This window comes from Arvicola amphibius, chromosome 11 (assembly GCF_903992535.2).
Source record: "Arvicola amphibius chromosome 11, mArvAmp1.2, whole genome shotgun sequence".
In the NCBI taxonomy this organism is placed as follows: Eukaryota; Metazoa; Chordata; class Mammalia; order Rodentia; family Cricetidae; genus Arvicola; species Arvicola amphibius.
The window spans coordinates 15343044-15363844 of NC_052057.2; the positions used below are offsets into that span (position 1 = coordinate 15343044).

At 42.1% G+C, this 20801-nt stretch overlaps 1 protein-coding gene across 7 annotated transcripts in view; it reads left to right on the forward strand.

The window, feature by feature from the left end:
- The window catches only part of Veph1 (ventricular zone expressed PH domain containing 1), a 192238-nt gene that overhangs the window by 23492 nt on the left and 147945 nt on the right, over positions 1 to 20801 (forward strand). For 5 of the 7 annotated variants that reach the window (XM_038347916.1, XM_038347918.1, XM_038347915.1 and 2 more), the window contains one exon: positions 8471 to 8645. In XM_038347916.1, the coding sequence (XP_038203844.1) occupies positions 8471 to 8645 (175 nt within the window). Of the gene's footprint in view, positions 1 to 8470; positions 8646 to 11151; positions 11175 to 20411; positions 20587 to 20801 lie in introns of those variants that run through there. The other 2 variants (XM_038347921.1, XM_038347922.1) reach the window with 2 other exon arrangements.

Below are 20801 nucleotides of genomic sequence, written 5' to 3' on the forward strand. Positions count from 1 at the left end.
GTGCTCTCGACATGATGTGGAGCACCAAATTCAAACCACAACTTACTCAGAACCAGGAGATTCCTCTGACCAAGTTACTAGATGGATTCAGTCATTTCCCATCTCCTGGAGAACCCCTGAAAGAGAGATAAACAAGACATTTTGCTTTCTAAAATAAATACGAACTTGGAGAGGGCGGATGAGGATGAAAACGTGACCCAGGGGTATTATAACTATTGGCGTCACCAATATACTAGAATGAAACTCTAAAGAACTGAGAGTACCTGATTCTAACCTCATCGTACGAGTCGGGGCAATCACTTTTCCTCAACTGCTTGCTTGTAGACCCAATGCCACATGTCAGTCAGCTTCGCATTATCTGTTCTCTCCTCTCAGCTAACACTATGGGAGGACCTATGAAGAGGGAAATAATAAAAGATGTCTGACAAGGAGAACAAAGGGGGCTAGAAAGAATCCATGAATCAGGAAGCGAGTATTTTTCTGCATTGTAAAAGGGCCTAATGTCTAGCCTCATTGCTTGCACACACACTGCTCGTGTAGGCTTCCCCAGTCAGTACCCTGTGAAGACTTTGAGAAACAGGACCCAGGATGGCCCAGCATTTCCTTCAGAATTCTTATGGGGGAAACTGGTTGTATAAAGTTAGAAGGGTCCTCAACAAGCAATCCCCTATTTTTTATCCTTAGGGTGATCTTGTACAAATTAACATTTTTGTGTCTTTATTGCTTCGTCTATTAAGTACACATGATAGGAGTAATTTCCTTGTGGCTTTGTTATGATGAATAAATGACCAGATGGCAAGAAGAAAAATACTCAGGAAGTAAGTAAGAAATGCCGCATGGCCATTAACTCCAGTTGATATTATCATCTGCAGGAGGCCATTCGATACCATGCGATATGCTCTTCTTACTGTTATTTGCCTGTGTGTGTTTTCTGCGGAAGCAAGTGAGAGTGGTTGACCGTAGGCGCCTCCCTCCAGGGCTCTGCACTTTATTTACTGAAGCAGGATCTCTTGATGAAACCAGAGCTAACCAGCTTGCCCCTGTCTCCACCTCCAAGTGCTAGGATCGTAGGCAGGCCGCCACACCTACCTAGCTTTCACGTGGGTCTGATGAGCCCTCAGTAGGGTCCTCACACTTGTGTGGCAAATGATTTACCCACTCAGCCATTATCCAACCCACCATTCAACCCTTTGCAACAAGCTGTTAATTCAGTAATGACACCCATTGGTGATCGTTTGCCTGTCTCTATTCTCCACAAATTATATTTTGTTTTGTTTTTCCATTGAGGTAGTCCCAGCACCTACAATAGCACTTGGCAAACAGTAGGAACTCAGGTAATATCTACTGAATGATGTATTATTTGGGTTCAGGGGCAGTAATGATCCTGTGGTTTCCTTAGCAACTAGACTTCTCTCTAGTGGGCTTCTGGATGTGGTTCTGGGACAGGAGGATGGAGACAATCACCAGACCTGCTCCCTTCTCTCACCTTTCAAGAAACCCACTGGGAAAACCAGATGACGTGTCAATTAGACTTCTAGAGAGCTCCACTGGTAAGAATCAAGCATTCTCCCTGTCTGCTTGATGAGGCTGCATGAACATCCAAGAAGCCCTATTTTAATAGATGAAGTTGAACATCTCTTGAGATTGTTACTTTTCTATGGCTCCAATTGGATTCAATCCCCGGGGGGAGGGCAGAGGAGCCTCTCTGTTCCTGTCACCTGAGATCTGTATCTCGTCACTTTGCTATATCCGTTCCAATTTTAAACCCCTCAGAAAGGTTCCCAGAGTGCATTTTCAAAAGGGGAGTTTCTACCAAGAGCTCAAATGGTGCTAATCAAGTTGAGAAATGAAACCCTTGGCATCGTGGAACAAGGCCCTCTTGTTCGGCGTCTCCAGTGAGGGGTAGCAGTCCTCAGGTGTAGCTTTATTTCCACACTGCCCTGCCCTCCGTTTGTTCCCTGAGCTTGGAACTTGTAAGATAATACTCACACCAGCCCGCTCCCATCTATGCGGAGGGCCAGGCTCTGTCGCAGGCTGCGGCGTTATCAGCGGCTCTTAACGCTGTTTATTTCTTGTCGAATGGTGACCACAGGACTTTTTTTTTCTGCCTGTATCCCATTAGCCGCCCTGTGATCCAAATAGCTCTAAAGATAAAATGCCTTGCTGTGCCCAGTTCTACTGCATTAGATGCCTTTGAAGGGAAAGCTCAGTGCTGGGGCAGAGTTGTTTGTTATCTGGTAGGTCCCTGGGATTCTTCTTTTTCAAAGTCACGCTGGCCTCTAGCCCCTTGCTCACATCCTGTTGTCGTCAGCAGTGCCTGTGGCTTTTGATATGGTAGGGGCTGTCTAGACACTGTTTTGAGCCGGAGTGCTTTTGGTGGTGATCGCTTAGAATTTAGATGAACTGTTTGCTCTTTGCTTAATGTTTTACTTCTTGTTTCATTTGACAGATTTCCAAATTATATGAGTGGGGAGAAGACAGAAAAATTGAGTGTGTCGGAGTTTGCTTTGTTTTTTAGTGATGAAATGATATGCCTGAGGGGAGGGTGTTGTGCTTTTGTGCTGCATCCACACTTCAGAGGCATCCAGAACTGTTCTAAAAAGAAGACAATCTGATTGGCTCAGAAGGCCCACTCTTTCGGTGTTCCTGCCAAGGGCTAGCTCACTCCAGAGCTTAAAACAGAAACTAATGATTTCCATCCATCTGATCCCTCCCTGTGTCTGTCTGTGCTCACCGTTAGCAAGTGCCACTTCCTGTTGCCACCGCCTTTAGTTTTTTTTTTTATGTTTAAATGTGCTTGAGACCATAGCGCACACCTTTAGTCCAGCATTGGGGAGGATGAGGCAGGCACATCCATGTGAGCTTGAGGTCAGCATGGTCTAGATAGTGAGTTCAAGGGCAGCCAGAGCTACATAGTGAGACTCCATCTGAAAAAATAAATAAAAAATTTAAAAGTGCCTGAAGATCTATTCCTCTAGTAGAAGGAATATACCTCTCTACTTTCAAGTTATTCTTGACAGAAAGACTTAGTGTGGAAAAAGTATCTTTGACATGGAGTTCCTTTTGGAATGTTCCCAATGCTAGGGCTTTGACCAGTCATTATAGGGACAAGTTTAACTGTTGAAAGTTTAGCTGTCAGAAGCTTCCATGTGATGGAGAGATTGGGTGGCTATAAACAGAGCCCATGACAAGACTGGGGGTTGGGGTAACATCCAGTGCTATATGGAAGTAACTTGAATGTGAATTCAAAGAAGCAGCCAATGTAGCATAATTGAGAAAAGTGGGGGAAGTCAGTTAACCTTGCTGAACCCCACAGTCTGGAGTGTGTCGGCAAAAGGAAGATGGATCACTCTTTTGGTATGCGTACTCAAGTGTTACTTGGAACAAGTATTAGAGACTGAATGTGGTGGATGGAATGTTCTGGTCATCACAGATGGTTATAGAATAAGCGTGTTATTTTAAGCAGGTTCAACCATGGTCTTGATGGGATAGATCTCAAATTTTCTCAGAGCTCACCTGATCTTGTGCTGTTGAGTGAAGACTCTGGTTTCTGGCCTGTCTTCTTTGTACCTTGATATTGTGAAAGGGATGTTCTGATCTGACCAAAGAGAGTCTCCCACTGTAAATGAGTCCCTTGGCTTCACTATTACATGTCAGTCTTCTAGAAATCTCTTGGTGTGAGTTGACCTTAGTAGATTCTAGCAATTATATGTATATTTTGAGTGCCAGGCCTGGGAGAGAAGAGGAGCCTGTCTTCCAAGGAAGCCTCATAACCTACCACATCAGCAATGGCCAGTCCAATCAGGCCCGTATATACGTGCTAGAGGAGGAGACATGGATCAAGATATTCAGATAAGCCATGAGAGGTCTCAAGGCAGGCCATGGTCCTGATCTATCTGGAAAATTGATGAAAAACAGGAATGAGTTAAAACACATCAGGCATTTTGTTTGTTTGTTTGTGCCTGGTCACTAGGCAACTAGGAACGCTTAAGCAAGAGGTATTTAATTAGCTTGTTTACAGGAATGGAGATGGGCTAAGCACACCTGATATCACGGAGCCCAAATATTAACAGGACCTGACTTTGCCCTGATTGCCTCTCTGACCCCATGCTTCCTCAAGTTTCATTCAGTTTTTTTTCCTGTTTACTGGGGGTCACATGATATTGACACCCATAAACTCTTAACACCTTGAATCCAGCAGGAAAATTACAATCACTGAGCCCTTCAAAGAATCTGTAATTAAATTTGGTGAAGCACTTATTCCTGAATCATCATTTGAACCAGGGAAATGTGGTTCGCTGTCAGGCTGAGACACTCAATCACTCTTGAGACCAAGGGTAGAAATGTCTTCAGCAGAAAACCTGGAAAGCTCCTCAAAGAGGAATAATGTAGAATCTCAGAAGAAGAAGAGCAGGAGCGTGTGCAGGCTCAGTGAGGCTGAGACCTGGAAGAAGAAGGGAAACCATAGCAATTACATTTTCCATCAAATAGGGAGCAGTAGGGACTCAACACCCAGATAGGAGTGTTCCAAAGTCATTGCTCCCAACTCACCGAGTGTCTCAGCTACCCCAGAACATCGCCTTTAGGGGCTCACACACTCAGTGTGAACAGGCGACTCCTCCTCCTGGCATGGACACTGTCGTTAACGTGCTGTTGACTGTCTTGGAGCCACCACTGCACGTCACGGTCATTCACAATATCCTAAAGCGGGTTGCGCATAGAATATCCGGTCCTGTGCTGACACCAAGTTTTAGTCCACATAAGAACTATCTGAAGACTAGATGTGAGAACTTTGCCTCTTTCAGAGACAAAGTCTTACCTTGATGACACCTTGTGGATGGTCCCAGGCCAAAATGAACTTTAACGAAGTGAGCAAGTCTTCATGTGTTCAGTCAATTTCTTTATCCTTGCTGGCGAAGCATCTGCTCAGGTCCTTTGTCTACATTCTCCTTCGGATGTGTCCTTTCTTCTTTCTGATTTGTTTGTATGTGTATTTTCTGGTACTGGTTAGACCTTTGTTGAATACATAGATCACACATATGTGTCCTTTGGATTATTTTTTTTATTCTCTTAGAATATTACCGGATTAGAAGTCCTTATCCACTTTACAGTCCCGGTTTTCTTTTTTTATTTTTATGATGATATTTTAGTTAGATATGAGGAATTGCTCACTGACCCAAAACCACTGGGAACACATCAAATATGTTCTTTTTCCACTTTTACTTTGCTTTTTACTATTAGATATGCAAATTGCCTGGAATTTATTTTTGTTTTGGTTGGCATAAGAGCCAAAATACTTTTCTCCCACCAAGTGTCCTTTTTGACCTAACTGCCCCATATCTACGATGTCTTGATGTTATTCTGAGTCCCTGTTTATCAGTGGTAATCTTGGCCTCATGTTCCTTCTTTGGTCTGTATTATTATAGGGTTTGTTAATATTCCATACTGTCTAAGGAAATAACTTTCCCTTTAAGCTACTGAGGATGCTTCAAGAATGAAAGTGATCCAGGCTTAGCACTGTTCTAGTAAGGATGCAGGCTCAGCTGCAATAACAAAGACCTAAGCAGAACAGTCAGTTAAACTACACAGGACATTTTTGTCTCTCATCGAACCATGAGATGAGATGAGATGTGGAAGCTGCTCTTTTCTCTGTTCTACATAGAGTTTGTAACTCACAGTCATAGACAACTGCTTCAGTCCTTGGTACCAAGTCCTGTTCCACCTAAATTTAAAGGGGAAAATAACTTAAAAAGCAAGTCACATCATGCTAATAGTAGCCTAAAGGTTGAACACAATAAACCTTTTTTATCTCATTGTCCAAAGCTTTGCATGTGGTCACATCTGATTGCAAAGAAGGTGGAAAATTCTGTCTGCAATCATGCGGCTGTCCCCAACAGAAACCCAGAAACTGATTACTAAAGAAAAAAGAAGTACACATTTACTGATGGAGAGGTAGAAGTTGCTATTCCATTACCCTTGCCCACTATCCCCGGCTTCCCTTCAGTGACCATAATCTGATCAGCTTGAACCTAGACGGTTACTCAGTGCGTGCCCTATTTGGAGGGTAGCCATTACTTCTCTCCAAGGTCACTGGTCCTTGAGCAGCCTGGGAAGTCTTCTTCTACCAGTCAGTTGATATTGTGTCTGCCCTGAGACCTATTTATCAGAGACTGCTCAGTGGGAAAATGTGATGACAGTCAGTGTTACAAATATCTGGAGAGTTGGGTGACATCTCTGTGATCAGCCAGCAAGAGGGTGACGAAGCCCAGAGTGGAATCCAGAGTCTGTTTTCTGTCTCCTGCCCTTTCTAACACATTGTGTTTGCAGGGACTACCACCACCATGCATCTATACTATCTTCTTTCTTCCTACATACTCCCTGCTTGTGTTTGTGTGCTATATGCATGTGTACATGTTTGTGTGTGTCTACATTTGTATGTCCGTGTGGGCATCTGCATGTAGAGGCCAGAGGTTGACGTTGAGTGTCTTCCTCTGTTGCTGTGCCCTTAATTTTTGAGACAGGGCCTCTCACTGTCCATGAATCTCACCAATTTGACAGGACTAACAGACAATAAGCCCCAGGGATCCTCTTGTGTCTGCCTTCCCAGTGCTGGGATTACAGGCACATGCCACCATGTCTGCCCTGTTTACATGGGTGGTTGTCAATGGCCATCTCTCAGCCTAATCACATTTTATTCATTTGTTATTCAGTCTGCCATGTTGACTGTGGGTCTACCCTAAGCCCAGAACGCTGCTGGAAGTGGTAGGAAGCATAACCTATGGTTGGAATGACAAGTACCTTTCACACAATATAGCAATATGAACTCAGCTCCCAAACACATTGTATATAAAACAGTTCTGCCTGGAGCAAACCTAAGTGGTTGGGATGGTGGTCATGAATATATACAATTTATCGATAATTGTTTCCTAATTAGTCAATACCCTTAAAGTGAGCCACAGAATAAAGAAGAGAGGATTATTTTAGAATCTAGAATGCCTTTGGGCTTTAGTCTTATATTTATATATATATATATATTTTTTTTTTTTTTTGGTTTTTCGAGACAGGGTTTCTCTGTGGCTTTGGAGCCTGTCCTGGAACTAGCTCTTGTAGACCAGGCGGGTCTCGAACTCACAGAAATCCGCCTGCCTCTGCCTCCCGAGTGCTGGGATTAAAGGCGTGCGCCACCATCGCCCGGCTAATATTTATTTATTTATTATGTATACAATATTCTGTCTGTGTGTATGCCTGAAGGCCAGAAGAGGGCACCAGACCCCATTACAGATGGTTGTGAGCCACCATGTGGTTGCTGGGAATTGAACTCAGGACCTTTGGAAGAGCAGGCAATGCTCTTAACCTCTGAGCCATCTCTCCAGCCCCTTTAATTTTTCTTTTGAATATCATTAGCTAAAATTTCAGCACATATCATGGACACATAGTAGCTGTCCATAGACCTGAGTGGGCTGTGCTTCAGTCAGTTCCTGTAATGTGTCATGATGTCAAGGCAACCAGTGTTCCCTGCCCCTTGGGCTTCTGTCACTGGTCCTGCCAAGCTTTAAATATTAGCACTTGTCCTATGTAAATGTTTTTGGCACCCATCTTCTGCTCTCCTTCAATCCCCTTCCAGTCAGAGGATGTCAAGAAAGACCTCTAGAGGAATGGATGCTTCAGCTGGGGCTGAAGTGATGAGGTCACCTATTGATATGAGATCACCTTTTTAAACTATGCTCGTGAGAACGTGTAAAATCTGCATTTTGTCTTCTAGCTAACTACACGTTCCACAGCTATCCACTTCCTTTCATACTGCTGAAAATGAGATGAGTTCTGTCTTTTTATGAGTCAATAGCATTCATGTGTAAATACTGTTTTCTGCATCTGGCCATCCTTGATTGATTCTCAAAGACAAACATCAAGCTTGTCAACATCCCTTCGATTGTTTTTCTCAAATATACATCTGATGATCTGTACCTCCCCTCATCCCCCGATGGTTTCAACCTCTTCAGCCTCCCTGGATGCCCAGGCCCATTGGCCTTCCCAGTTCCTGCCAATTTTCCTACACATAACACTACAGCCACACTGAATTACGCACAGCGTCCTAGGTTCACTGAGTTCTCCATTGTGCCTTCACAGTGGCTCTTTCTTCTCCAGCCTTTACCTCACCATCACCCAGCTACCCCAATCCATCCCTTCAGTTCCCACTAAGGCACCCCATTCCTCTAGAAGTCCTTCTTTACACCTCCAGGCTGGGTGGGTGCTCCTTAGCTCCCTGTACCTCACAGGTCATACCCCCAGCTAATGCTACCAACTACCCTTAAGTCTTCCTATAAGACCAGGGGGTTATGCATGCTGTGGAAACAGGGCAGGGCTTGTGTTTTCACAGCTGATATCTAGGAGTCCAGCAAATATTTCTGAGGTGATTGGATAGCAAATGAACGATGAGTTACTTGTTTGTTCCCTTCTTATATCTCCTCAGAATTACAACCGGACCCCTGTGATGGTCTTAGCTGTCCCCATTGCAGTGAAATTCCTCCACAGAGGCAGCAAGGAGCTGTGTAGGAACATGTCCAACTACCTGTCCCTGGCTGCCATCACCAAGGCAGATCTCCTGGCTGATCACACCGAGGGGATAATAAAAAGCATTCTCCAAGGTACAGTGCAAGAACTGGGCTGGGGATGGGTTTAGCAGGAACTCAGTGAATTGCTCACGGCTCCTGGGAGTGAGGCCTAACATGCAGAGGGGAGAGTTAGGCTTGGTTTGGTTTGGTTTGGTTTGGTTTGGTTTTCTTTGCTGTGCTGATAGTTTACTCCCAACCATGCCAAAATGCCTCCTGGCCCAACTGAGCAAGTTTCTTTACCTGGCGAATGAAGTATTTAGATTCTCTGAGAAAGTATGAGCTTCCTGCCAATCCTATGATTCTCAGTCCAGAGAGCTGTGTAGCCCACAGTTCCCATCGAAGTGTCCAATTCCCGGCCGAGGAGAGCTCATTCTGCAATAGGTTTTTCAGTGGTTGATGGAAACGCACCTTTCCTTTCATTTCCAAAAGTAAGAAGTATCTTTGGCTATATAAAATACACAGAGCTAGGCACGGTGGCACACACCTTCAATGGCAGCACTTGGGAGGCAGAGGCAGGGGGATCTCTGTGAGTTCAAGGACAGCTGGAGCTACATGGTGAGATTTTGTTTTTAAAGAAAAAAATTCAAAACAAAAGATAAAATACACAGGAAGATATGTGATGACTTCTCTAACTCAAATGTGACTTGAAACTAATTTACAAGTGTATTAAATACCACCTAAATAAATAAATAGATAGATAAATAAATAAGGACATCTTTATTCTTACATTATTTGAATCAAAGAACTCAAACTAGTCCACACATATGTCCTTTTTTCAGCAAAGGAATAGAGGGCAGGCTCCTATCTATCTGAAACTTTGTTTTACTTTTTAATTTTTTTTAAAAAAATAGTATTTCAGGTCAGAGGACACTATATCTAATGCCTTGATATGCATCCAAATAGTCCCAGTTCTCATTGATAAAAATGCATGAGGTCCACAGGCATTTCTGCCCAAAGATTGTTTCTTCAGACCCCACAGACTCAACTTCTTGCAGAGTGCTCCTCTACTCCTAGTCTGAGGGTTTCTTGACATCTCTGAGGATGTCCTAAATGTGCTCTGTGCCCGGCATCCCCAGGTTGGTTCACAGTCTAAGTCCTTTTGACCCAGCTTCCCATCTTAGCACACTGTGCTAGCATTCTCCTCTTGACTCTGCTCCCAGCAGGGTCCACACAAAGGCTCTGTGACACCCTGTCAGAATGGTGGCCTCTGCCCTCAGGTGCCTCCTCCCCTGAAGCTTCAGGAACTTAGAGTTCCACGTGGCAGCTTCTGGCAGTAGAACAGCAATCTTTTCCCCTGATGTTATGCCTTGATTACATCTTGGTAGACATGCCCAAAGCAGGCTGCTTATTTCAGGTACCATAGGTTGTTCTTCTGTGTTTGCAATAAGAGAGGGAGTACACTCTTCCCAGATGTTTGGCTCAGCTATAGACCTCTCGCCCAGATGAGCAAGGCAAGAGGTTCAATCCCCATTGCTGAACAAATAAAATAATAATATAAAAGACAAAGCATTCTCTCTTCTTTCCTGAAATCAGAAACCAACTGTCCCCCTCTGCATACCCCTTGGCCCATGCCATCTTCTCACACCCCCCACCCCACCCTTTTGCACCCCATTCTTAGAATGCCTATGGCCTGCCAAGGACAAAGGTTTTGCCCCACCTCAAGCTCAAATATCAGAGACTCCTAAGGAGACTCCTGGTCAGTCTATCCCACAGTCTGCCAGATGCCCAGATATGTCTGACCACTCGGGACAGGTAGGTGTGTTGCTCAGCCTGGGCTTCTCGGTAAAGATTTGCCACTAGTAATGTGAGTCAGTGGTTTTGTTCCTCATTTCCCTTGGCCACAGGGATCAAATTGCTAATTTTACTTCACATATGATTGATTTTGATGCAAGTCCAGAAATGCAGTCCATCTTTTATTTTTGCCACTTTGAAAACATTTTTTGGAAAAAAAATTTCATAGGAAATACAAATGCACCAAGCATTGTAAAACTATGTGAAGTGGATTTGTGAGCAATAGCTTTATATAAAAGAATGAATCCTCTCTTTAAGGCTGCCAGGAGTTTAGCTCATAATTTTGAGGCTTTTAGAATGTTACTTCAATGACAAAGAGATCTTTGAAACACAAAATCAACTCTAAAATCACTGCAAGCATTTGAAATAAACAAATGATTTGGCTTATTTGATCTGGCACTCTGAAAATGGCCGTAGACTCGGGAGTAACTTGACCTGTGAATGGCTGCGTCTGCGTAGCGAGGGTTTTGATTCGGAGGACTGTCATGACTATAAAGCCCCATCCACAGCGCATGTGGGTTGCAGAGCAGAAAGGATTCTGAGTAGTGAGTTCTTTGCTCTGCAAGTCTTCATTTGATGCTCCCAGTGAGCCGCTTTAGTGAACTCCCTGGGGGTCTTTCTTCATTACATGTAGTTTCTTCTCAACGTCAGGCTGTTGTCTTTGATCTGCGACTGTCTTCTTTGATCTGTAGTATCCTGATCTTTAGACTGTTGTCTTTGATCCGTGACTGTCTTCTTTGATCTGTAGTATCCTGATCTTTAGACTGTTGTCTTTGATCCGTGACTGTCTTCTTTGATCTGAAGTATCCTAATCGTCATTCTCCTGGACTTCGACTCTTACGGAAGGTTAGTGGTCACCTGTTCAATGACAATACTTACAATAACATTATAATAATAAAGTCAGACAATTTTCATGTCAAATGTCGAATTAATCCATTTGTATGAATTAGATCAGCATCACTCATGAGAACTGCAAAGCGGAAATCCTATTATTCCGTTTCACTGGGCAGTAACACTTTAAGTAACAAAAACCTTGGTATAAATGATGGAGAGGATAAAGAAAAGGAGGAGGAGAAAGAAGAGAAGAGGAGGAGAATGGAGATGACAAAGAAGGGGGAGAGGAGGAGGAGAAAGGAATAGGAGAAGAAGAGGGGAGGAGAAACAGGGAGAGGGCAAGGAAGAAAAGAAGTAGGAGGAGGAAGAGGAGGATGAAAAAAAGAGAAATGAAGAGAAAAAAGAAAAAGGAGGGAGGGGAGGAAGAGGGAGAAGGAGGAAGAGAGAAAGAAAGAGAAGGAGTGGGAAGAAGAGGAACAACTCCTTGCTGACACATGAATGGTCCATTGGTGGATTCTTCCCATTGACTTGACGTGGGCCTCAGAGGTGGCCCTGAAAGCTGTGGCTAAGCATCCTTCTGCTGTGTTGCTTTGCCGTTATGTCCCAGAGCATGGGCCTACATACTGTCTGGCTCACATCATTGTGAATACAAATTACACAAAGTCCATATCCAATCTGATTTTCTGTTTTCAACCCAACTCTGGCAACCTGACTGTTTTCTGAACTGACATGTCATACTTGCAGGGAGATACCGAATATCAGTTGTCTGCTGAGACCCCGAGCTACCCCAGAAAAGGAGGTGGCAATGGACTGCCCCAGAACCACATGAGTGGGGAGTTAGGAAGGACTGGGTCTCAGAAAATCTGCTGTGCCAATAAACAGGGCTTTGTGGAAGCCACAAATGCCCACCCTGTCATTTTGCACACAAGTAGCTGACTAGAATTAAATGCTAGCCATTTCACCCCAAAGCAACCTCTGCCGTTGAATCCCAGCTCCACTGAATATTGGTTGTACTTGTATTTTTCTGAGCACCCGCTTTCTTACTGTGTAAATTGAGACATCCGAACAATGGCATAACACCACAGCCTAGTTTGACCTCAGTAAATATGAGCTAAGATGGTGATGGTAACAATTATGACAGCCTGCCTCTATTTGAGTATTTTAATGCCAGGACATAGATGTACTGTTTCTGGTGAAAACTCACATCTTGCGGGCCTATTTGGTTCTTTTGGTGAATTAGATGTTCTTTCCCTGTGTCCTTCCACTTTTGGGTAAAGCCTTCCTCTTGGGCCTCGTCAGTGTGATGAGCTTTCAAAGACAGAGCAGCGTTTCACATGGCTCCTCATGTTTGTACCCTTGTTTTTGTCCCCAGTCATAACAAGCAGTTTCCCTTCTAGTTCACAGACTCAGCCAAAGATGACTTAATTCTGAGTCATTCTGCAAGATGCACCCTGGTCCCTTCCATGTGGCCTGACCTCTTGATTCTCCCTGGTTCTCCTGTCAGCACCGAGCAGTGTATGGCTCATGGCGGAGTGTAATGGTCTGAACTGTCTCTGTCCGGACTAAGTGGATGTCTCTCCCTGCTTAAAAGCTTAATGCAGTCTTAAGATGGAGTTGTTTCTTTTCCTCGGCCAGTCACACAGCCACGTCTTTATTCCTACTGATCTCATCTTCTGCTGTGTCTTCAAAGGTTTTCTTTGTTAAACACACGCACACGCACACGTGCACACATGCATGCAAATTATTTTGTATATTCAGCAATTTCTGCTGTGTTCTGGGTTTTAAGTCTTTCAAGCATCACATAGTGCTTATGTTTTTAACTATTTACTGCTCCCCCATGTGATTCAGCTCAATGCTTTTCTAGGCCAAGGCTTATAAAATATGTTTCTTGCATCTCGATGTGTCTGCAGTTCTTCCAAGGACATTGTCAACTATAAATTTCTTGGACAGTGTCACTCTTTCTTCAAAGTACCAACTCAGATTACCCTCTGAGGTCTAAGGCCTTGTTGTGCCAGTGCTGTCTACCCTTAGATTTGGCTCATCTAATCCATTAATCCTATTTTTCAAAACTGTATTATATATTACAAATCAAATTCCTCATACATGTTTATAATTTAACTCTGAGAAACTATATGAAATGGGGTTGTATATTTACCCCTAAAGGAAAATGTTTGGATATTTCTAAGCCGAGCGTTACAGTTTTTCCTTATTACTCGGTAGATATGTAATGTTTAATTAAATTTAAATGCAAAATTAATTTTCTTCAGGTTGTTTAGATCCCACCTACCTGTTTTGTATCCTATGAATACTTGAAATGAGAAGGAAAATTATAAAAAGGTTCTTTTTTTGGAAGAACTAAAAGTAGAGAGTTTTCGCTGATTGGGCATAGAACAAGCAAACTTGAATACTGGGAAATCAGTCACACTAGTGTTTTTAAGTGAACCACCAGTAAAACCCTGTCCCACTTAGCTTTGTTGGAAAATTTTAACAAATATTACAATGAATAGATCATTAGAATCTTACATTGATTTTTCAGAAAATTGAAAAGGAAGTATATGTTCCACAAACCAACACCAGACAAAGTCATCATCAGAAATGAAAACACACATTCGTCTTAGTCATAGACATAGATGTACACATCACAAATAAACACACTGTAAACACTGTAGGAAAATGACTCTAGTGATGTTTAAGGAAACTGCACAGCATTTACTGAGGGCAGACTTGATCTCAGATTCTTACCTACTGACTCATATACATGTTCCTCTGTGTATTTTATGAGGGAAGAACTGTTGCCATCCCATTTTATAAAATGCATAATGACCCAGTTGGATTTATTCCAGGAATACAAAATAGTTTCCTATTTGAATTACCCCATAGTAAAAACTGAGCGGGGAAGATATCATGCTATTAGTGTAAGTGTCTTATAAGATTAAAAACAAATCAAACTAGAAAATTTTGAGAACTCCCTTAACTTGATCAGGGGGGTATATTTATGTATCTGATTGTGAATGAGTAGAAGCATGCCTTTAAGCTCAGGAAAGAGACAAAGAGACTTGTGTATCATTTCTTTTTACCATGGCACTGAAAAGTGTAGCCTAGACACCAAAATAAATTATAATACTTATCATATAGTCATAAGTGAATGAAAAATATTATATATAATATGATTTGTGCACAACATATAGGAAATTATGTATATATGCCTTTTGAGAATAAAATACAGATCTCTTTGAAAGTACTCAAATGAAGCATAGACATGTGAGGATGCTATACCATCTTTATGGGTGGGAGACACTGGTGTAGCAAAAACGCGATTTTCAATAAATTTCGTGAAATTTTGACAAAATACCAAAGGAAAGTTTGATGAAAGGTGACAATCTGATTTTAAAATTTACAAGTCAGATGAAGCAGTTCCGCAGGAGAACATGACCATGACATCATAGTAATTACTGCTGCCTATAAAAAGATAAAAGTGGTCCTGCAGCAGATCGAGAGGGTGAGAACAAACCTAGGCAACATGGAAATCGAGGGTGTGGTGGGAAGTCTCTGCAACAGAGAAGAGATGAATATTTAGTGAATGTTGCCGAAATAATCGCCCATATCAAAGCACACAGAGATTAATTTCAGACAGAATAAAGACCTAAATGTAGAGTGTGAAAGTTAGTGAAACTGTCGTCTGTCTGTCTGTCTGTCTGTCTCTAGCTCTCTTTTAATGGCTGGGCATCTCTCTAGGGATTACGAACCTCTGTGAATGGATATGGTTCTGCATCCGATATTTTAATATGAACCTGGTACATTGCAGATGCTCAATTAGAGATGGGAAGGATGACACTCGTGACAGGAAGAGGAGTCACGGTGACCAGCGTGCTGAGCGCTGTGCGGGCTGTAGGGTTTTATCTCATTAAGCTCCGTCGGCCACGTGTGGCACATAAAATCCCTGCCATAATACATGGGGAGTCAACTTTCTCTCTCCATTTGTCCGAGACAGCTCAGCATTTAGTGGTTTGGATTCCTGTGTCACGTAGGGAAAGAAATGAGGTAAATTTATCATAATTAGCTGGACAGCCTTTTCCAGGCTGTTGCCAGCAAGTCAGAAAGGAATCTGGACTCTTGCTGAGGCAACACTTTATTCTCTCAAAGATTTTCTACTTAAGTTTCAAATCATTTGAGGTCGTTTTGTGACTTCTGCAAGGGGACGGTATGAAAGGTCTGTGGGCGGAGGCGGGTATTTCCGTCCTTACCTCTGGTTTGGAGAGGGCAGGACAACAGCGCATGCAGATTTAATGGCAGGGACGGGAGCAGCGTGACAGAGTTACAAGTCAACATTTGCAAAGGACTTCCTCTGGGACCCACAACTAACCACGCAAAGTTGAAGACACTCGTTTTATAGGCCTTCTAGAATACATCTTCTGCTTCATGGGTGAAAGATAAGGTAACTCACACTGCTCTGAGCACCGGTTGTGCTTCCGTCTTCTGATCCTGGGCAAGCAGCATGGTCCACTTTCATGGCACAGAACAAGTCTAGAGGATTATTCACAACAAGATTCTGAAGTTGCATAATCTAAAATCACACATGGTGCAACTTAGACAGAAAGTAAATTCACCTTCCGGTGACACGCTCGTCTTCATTTTTAATCCAAGGACCTTGCATTGACTGTTTTTCTTTATTATAATTTAGTCTAGGTTCATTTTGTAGCTGCCCTTTGTTATAATAAGAGCATTCCTAATTAGATGTGTGTGTGTGTGTGTGTGTGTGTGTGTGTGTGTGTGAGAGAGAGAGAGAGAGAGAGAGAGAGAGAGAGAGAGAGAGAGAGAGAGAGGAAGCTTGCTGTATAACCACAAGGACCTGATTTTGGATCCCAGCTCACATATAACAAGCAGACCATGGTCTTTACTCACCTGTAACCTCAGCAGTGTGTGGAGCAGAGAGAGGAGAGAGACTCTCTGAGGCTCGACGGCTGCTAGCCTAGCAGGATAAATTAATAAATGCAAGCTTCATGTTCACACAGAGACAACCCTTATCAAAGGAGAAAGGCAGAGGATGATAAAAGAGAATACCCAATGCCTTCCTCTAGCCTCTACGCATGCACATAGATGCAAGCACCTGCACACACACACACACACACACACACACACACACGCATGCATACACATACACACGCACACACCGCTCACACATGCAAAACCCATGACATCATTTTGCTAAAGGAAAGGTTCTAAGTTTACTATCTCACACACTATTAGGGGAAAGTTGCTAGCCCTACTTCTCACAAGTAGCAAGGTTAACCATAGACATTACTAGATGCTTGTTGCACACACATTTTCATCCTAGTGACCCAAGTCACCTTTGCACAATTATTCTTGTCTTAGTTTCTAATCCAAGGAAGGGTATTCAGTGTTTCTTTATGATTTTTGTAGACATTCTTTGTCTGAATAAGATATCACTAATTTTCCATGATCCCAAGCAGACCGATTTTTACTATGGAAGGAATAAAGTCTCATCCTCTAAATTGAAGTCCTATTACAAATATTCAACCTGAATGTTGACAGGAGTAGTAAAGGATTAGCTATAACATGGTAAGAAGTCAATCCAATCATGGTTTGAGAAATAGAGAGGCCTCCGGAGAGAAAAGGACTTCCCTGTGGCTGTCGGGGCTGGTCCCAGTGTGCTTGTACCTTCCTTGTTTCACCGGCAGGTGTTGCTGTGGGGTAAAGGAAACCTGCACAGCCTGGATGTCTGCGTGCTAATCTTGAAATACCAGCCACAATGTGGAGGAGTCTCTTTGTTACAGTACTGTTCCATTGCTTATTTATGTTTTAGCACATGGGAATAACATCGGGGAATATCTTAAGACATATCTTATTTCAAAAGTGATTTGATGAGGCAGAAAACACTTTTATGTATGATATCTGCTTAGGGATTTTATTTTGTTTATATAATTTGAGATGTGTGGAGATTAGTTGAGTGTGTCTCCTAATTAGTAAGCTAGTATTTGGTGGTGCCAGAGTTTAAACACTGGGTTTCTGGCCTGAAGCCCTTGCAAGCTTTTTTTTTACACATCAGATTGATCAAGCTGCAAGGATAAATAATCTGATACCTTCATATTTATAAATCCCAAGAATACTATAAATCAATACGCACAATTGCTTCAACCAAGGCATTTGCATTTAGGAATTCTGCCTCTTGACTGGCTAAAAAACAATCAAATATTCTGGAAATATTTGATCCTGGTATGTGTCTCAAATAAAGCACTCCCTAATATGTGAATAGAGAAGAAATTAAATAAAAGTTAATCATAAGATCTTCCGGTTTGTCAGTCTTGTTCCCACTAGTGTGAAGTCAATTAAGTGCTAAACTCTAAACCCAAACTCTGACATCCTATAATAGATACTTAAAAATTAAACGTTCTAAATATAAAGTTCTTAATGCTTAAAGGTCAATTGTTGCTGTGATAGGCAAGGAAAACATCAACTATGCTTTGTTCGTGTACACAAAATGTCACCCTACTAATCATATATAAATACACACTAGAGTGACCAACTGTACCAGTTTGCCCAGGAACATGGAAACTTTGAAAAAGCCAGAACAGGTCCAGGAAACTTATTCACTCCACTTTATACCAGTAATAATACTAACCATATATAGATCATATTATGTATTACTGACACATGTGTTTGCATCCTAATGACCTCAGCCACCTTGTACAATTATTCTTTTTTTTTTTTTTTTTTTTGGTTTTTAGAGCCTGTCCTGGAACTAGCTCTTGTAGACCAGGCTGGCCTCGAACTCACAGAGATCCGCCTGCCTCTGCCTCCCGAGTGCTGGGATTAAAGGCGTGCGCCACCACCGCCCGACTCCACCTTGTACAATTATTATGCTACACTGTCACGTGATAACACTCTCAATAACAACATGGTGGACAGAACCATGTGCCACAGTGCTGAACCATGCCAGCAAGCTGGTATTTCTTCAGGGATATTTGATTTCAGTTCTGCAAACTGCTTATTTCTTCTTGCTGATACCCTTACATTCTGAAATTCCTTAAGTATTGGTAGTTAGTTTTTTAGCTAGTGTCCTGGGAATTTGTAAAAAAGAAAACAAAATTCATCTGCACACTGAGAATTTGGAAGAAAATAAAGTGCATTGTCTTTTTAATTTGTTTTTCCTAATTACTGAACCTGGATTAGATTGTGATAACTAATAATGGATTTTAAAAGATTAGCGTATTTTTTTCTGGTGTCAAAGAAGTCCAGGGGAAAGCAGTCCAGAGTTGGCTTCACAATTCCCAGAAACCTCAGCTTCTTCAATATGATTGCTCTAAATCTCATGCTGTAATATAGTTGCTGAAATTCTAGCCACTATTACCACATTCGAAACAGACAAAAACTAGACAACTATTACCACATTGGAAACAGACAAAAACTAGATAGAGAAATCACATAGATTGTGTACAAGAAGTAGTTTATCACCGACCAGAGCTTGGTAAAGTAATGCTGAGAAACACTGGTGTCTTTGTTGCTGTGGATACCACTAATGCTGGAGTTCTGTTACTTCAGAAAAGAGTTAAAGTTGAGATAAGAGAAGAATCAAAAGTCCTTGTATTAATACCCATCCAGTCTCACTTAGCAGATGAAATGTCTCCATTTATAACCCCATGACATCTTTGTTCTCTTCTGCTTGTTTCTTCATTGCCCTCAGTCACAGCTGATTTGGTCAGCATTGACATCCCAAGATACATACTTACTAATCAAATGCTCTTGATAGAAGATAATTAATACATAAAAGCCAGTTTTTGCGATAATAGACAAGGAAAACAGCAACTTGCTTTGTTCATGTACACAAAATGTCACTATGCTAATCCCATATAAATGCTTATTAGAATAACCAGTTAATATTGTCAGCATATGGGTTTGTATTTATCTTGGCCCATACATCTTCTGAGGTGTTTGAAGGGATTTAATTTGTGCAGGCACATGGCTAACTCTCTAAGGGTTGGGTCTAGTATTGCTACCAGATGAGAATTCAGTTAGATAGAAACTACCTAGATAGGACTTAGTATGGGGCCAATGTATCAGAAATGTTGAGTTGTATAATTCTCGAGACTGGAAGACTCACAGGCTCATAGGCCTAACTTTATAGATTTCAAGACCTGGATGAAGCATATGATTCCATGAGCCACCTTCAAACCTTTTAGACTCATGGAGCGGTTTCTAAAAGACCCTGGGTTTGCGTTCCTATCTTTTATGGAGAAGACCAAGGCAAATACGTAAGGAAGCTCAGCTAGAGAGCTACAGAGACGGAGGCCTAACCAGGACTGCTGGAAGTGCAGGGTTGGCTGGCTTTTCCCTTGTAAGGAAGAAGGTGAATAGGCCTTCCTTCTGTTCCAGATTCATGGCTCTTTGATAGTCCTACCATGTGTGTCCCACAGGTGGCCCATAGGCCATACCCACCCCAGCAGATCCATGAATGCACCAAATTCCAACTTACTTAAAGCATGATGAACGCTTTCATTTTTCCATTTTTTTTCTGATAACTTGATTGTTCAACTCTTCACTATGAATTTGGTAGATGACAGCTCTATGTGGCAATGTCAAGAGCTGATGCATGTGTCTTGCTGTCATGTATATGTGGCCTGTCAACCTGGAGAAGTCAAATAATACATGGATGTCTGTGTCGCGATGGGGTAGAAAATTGCACAAGCTCATGGATTCGTTAAATCATTTCTTTCTCAGTTCTGTAGCTGGAAAAAAACTAAAACCTGGATAGATGAATACATTTAGCATTTCTTACAATCTTTGGGACACCAAAGCTTACGGCAGCAGTAGAGTTCGCTTCTAAGCAATGTTAACAATTGCTGCTTTCATAGCAGTCTCTGAAAGCGACTTGCCTACTCCAGATAAAAATAAAATAGGAAAAAAAAACGTGGATTTGCTTCAAAGCAGCTCTTAAACTTCATTAGAGGGTGACACGGGATAGCTTTATAAAATATTTTATTTACAGTAGAGTTTTACAAAAATAAAATTAATACAAACCCATTTCACAATATAAGTTACACAGCTGTCTCTCCCACATGGAACACCAGATGCTAACACGCAGGCTACATTTATGTTTGTTAATAAGTCACTTTGTGGTATAAATATGTTCTTCTTGCCCCCCCCCCCTTGTCACAGGGTACGCCATAAGGAATGAGCAGAGGGCAACAGAGCTTGTTTTGTGATTCTTCCAGCATAAAAAAAATGTCTCTGGCCAAAACAAAATTAACCAAAGCAAAGGAACACAATTGTCCTTCTGTTCAGAGTCCAGTCCTCCTCAGTGATCTGAGGATATCTCTGACAGAGGCAGACATTAATCTGAAGGCACCACAAGCAGAAGGCTTAGTAACAATGTCCCCAAGCCTTCTCCTTGGACTGTTTATTCAGTATTTTGCCAAGATAAATAAAGACAATCTCAAGTCTCTCCTTCATTAGTCTCAAGTGTTCTTAATACGCACCGGAGATTTTAGGCTTTCCCGAGAGGCCTACATTTAAAGTGTGAGTCTCCTTTGGCTTCAAGTAGAGTTT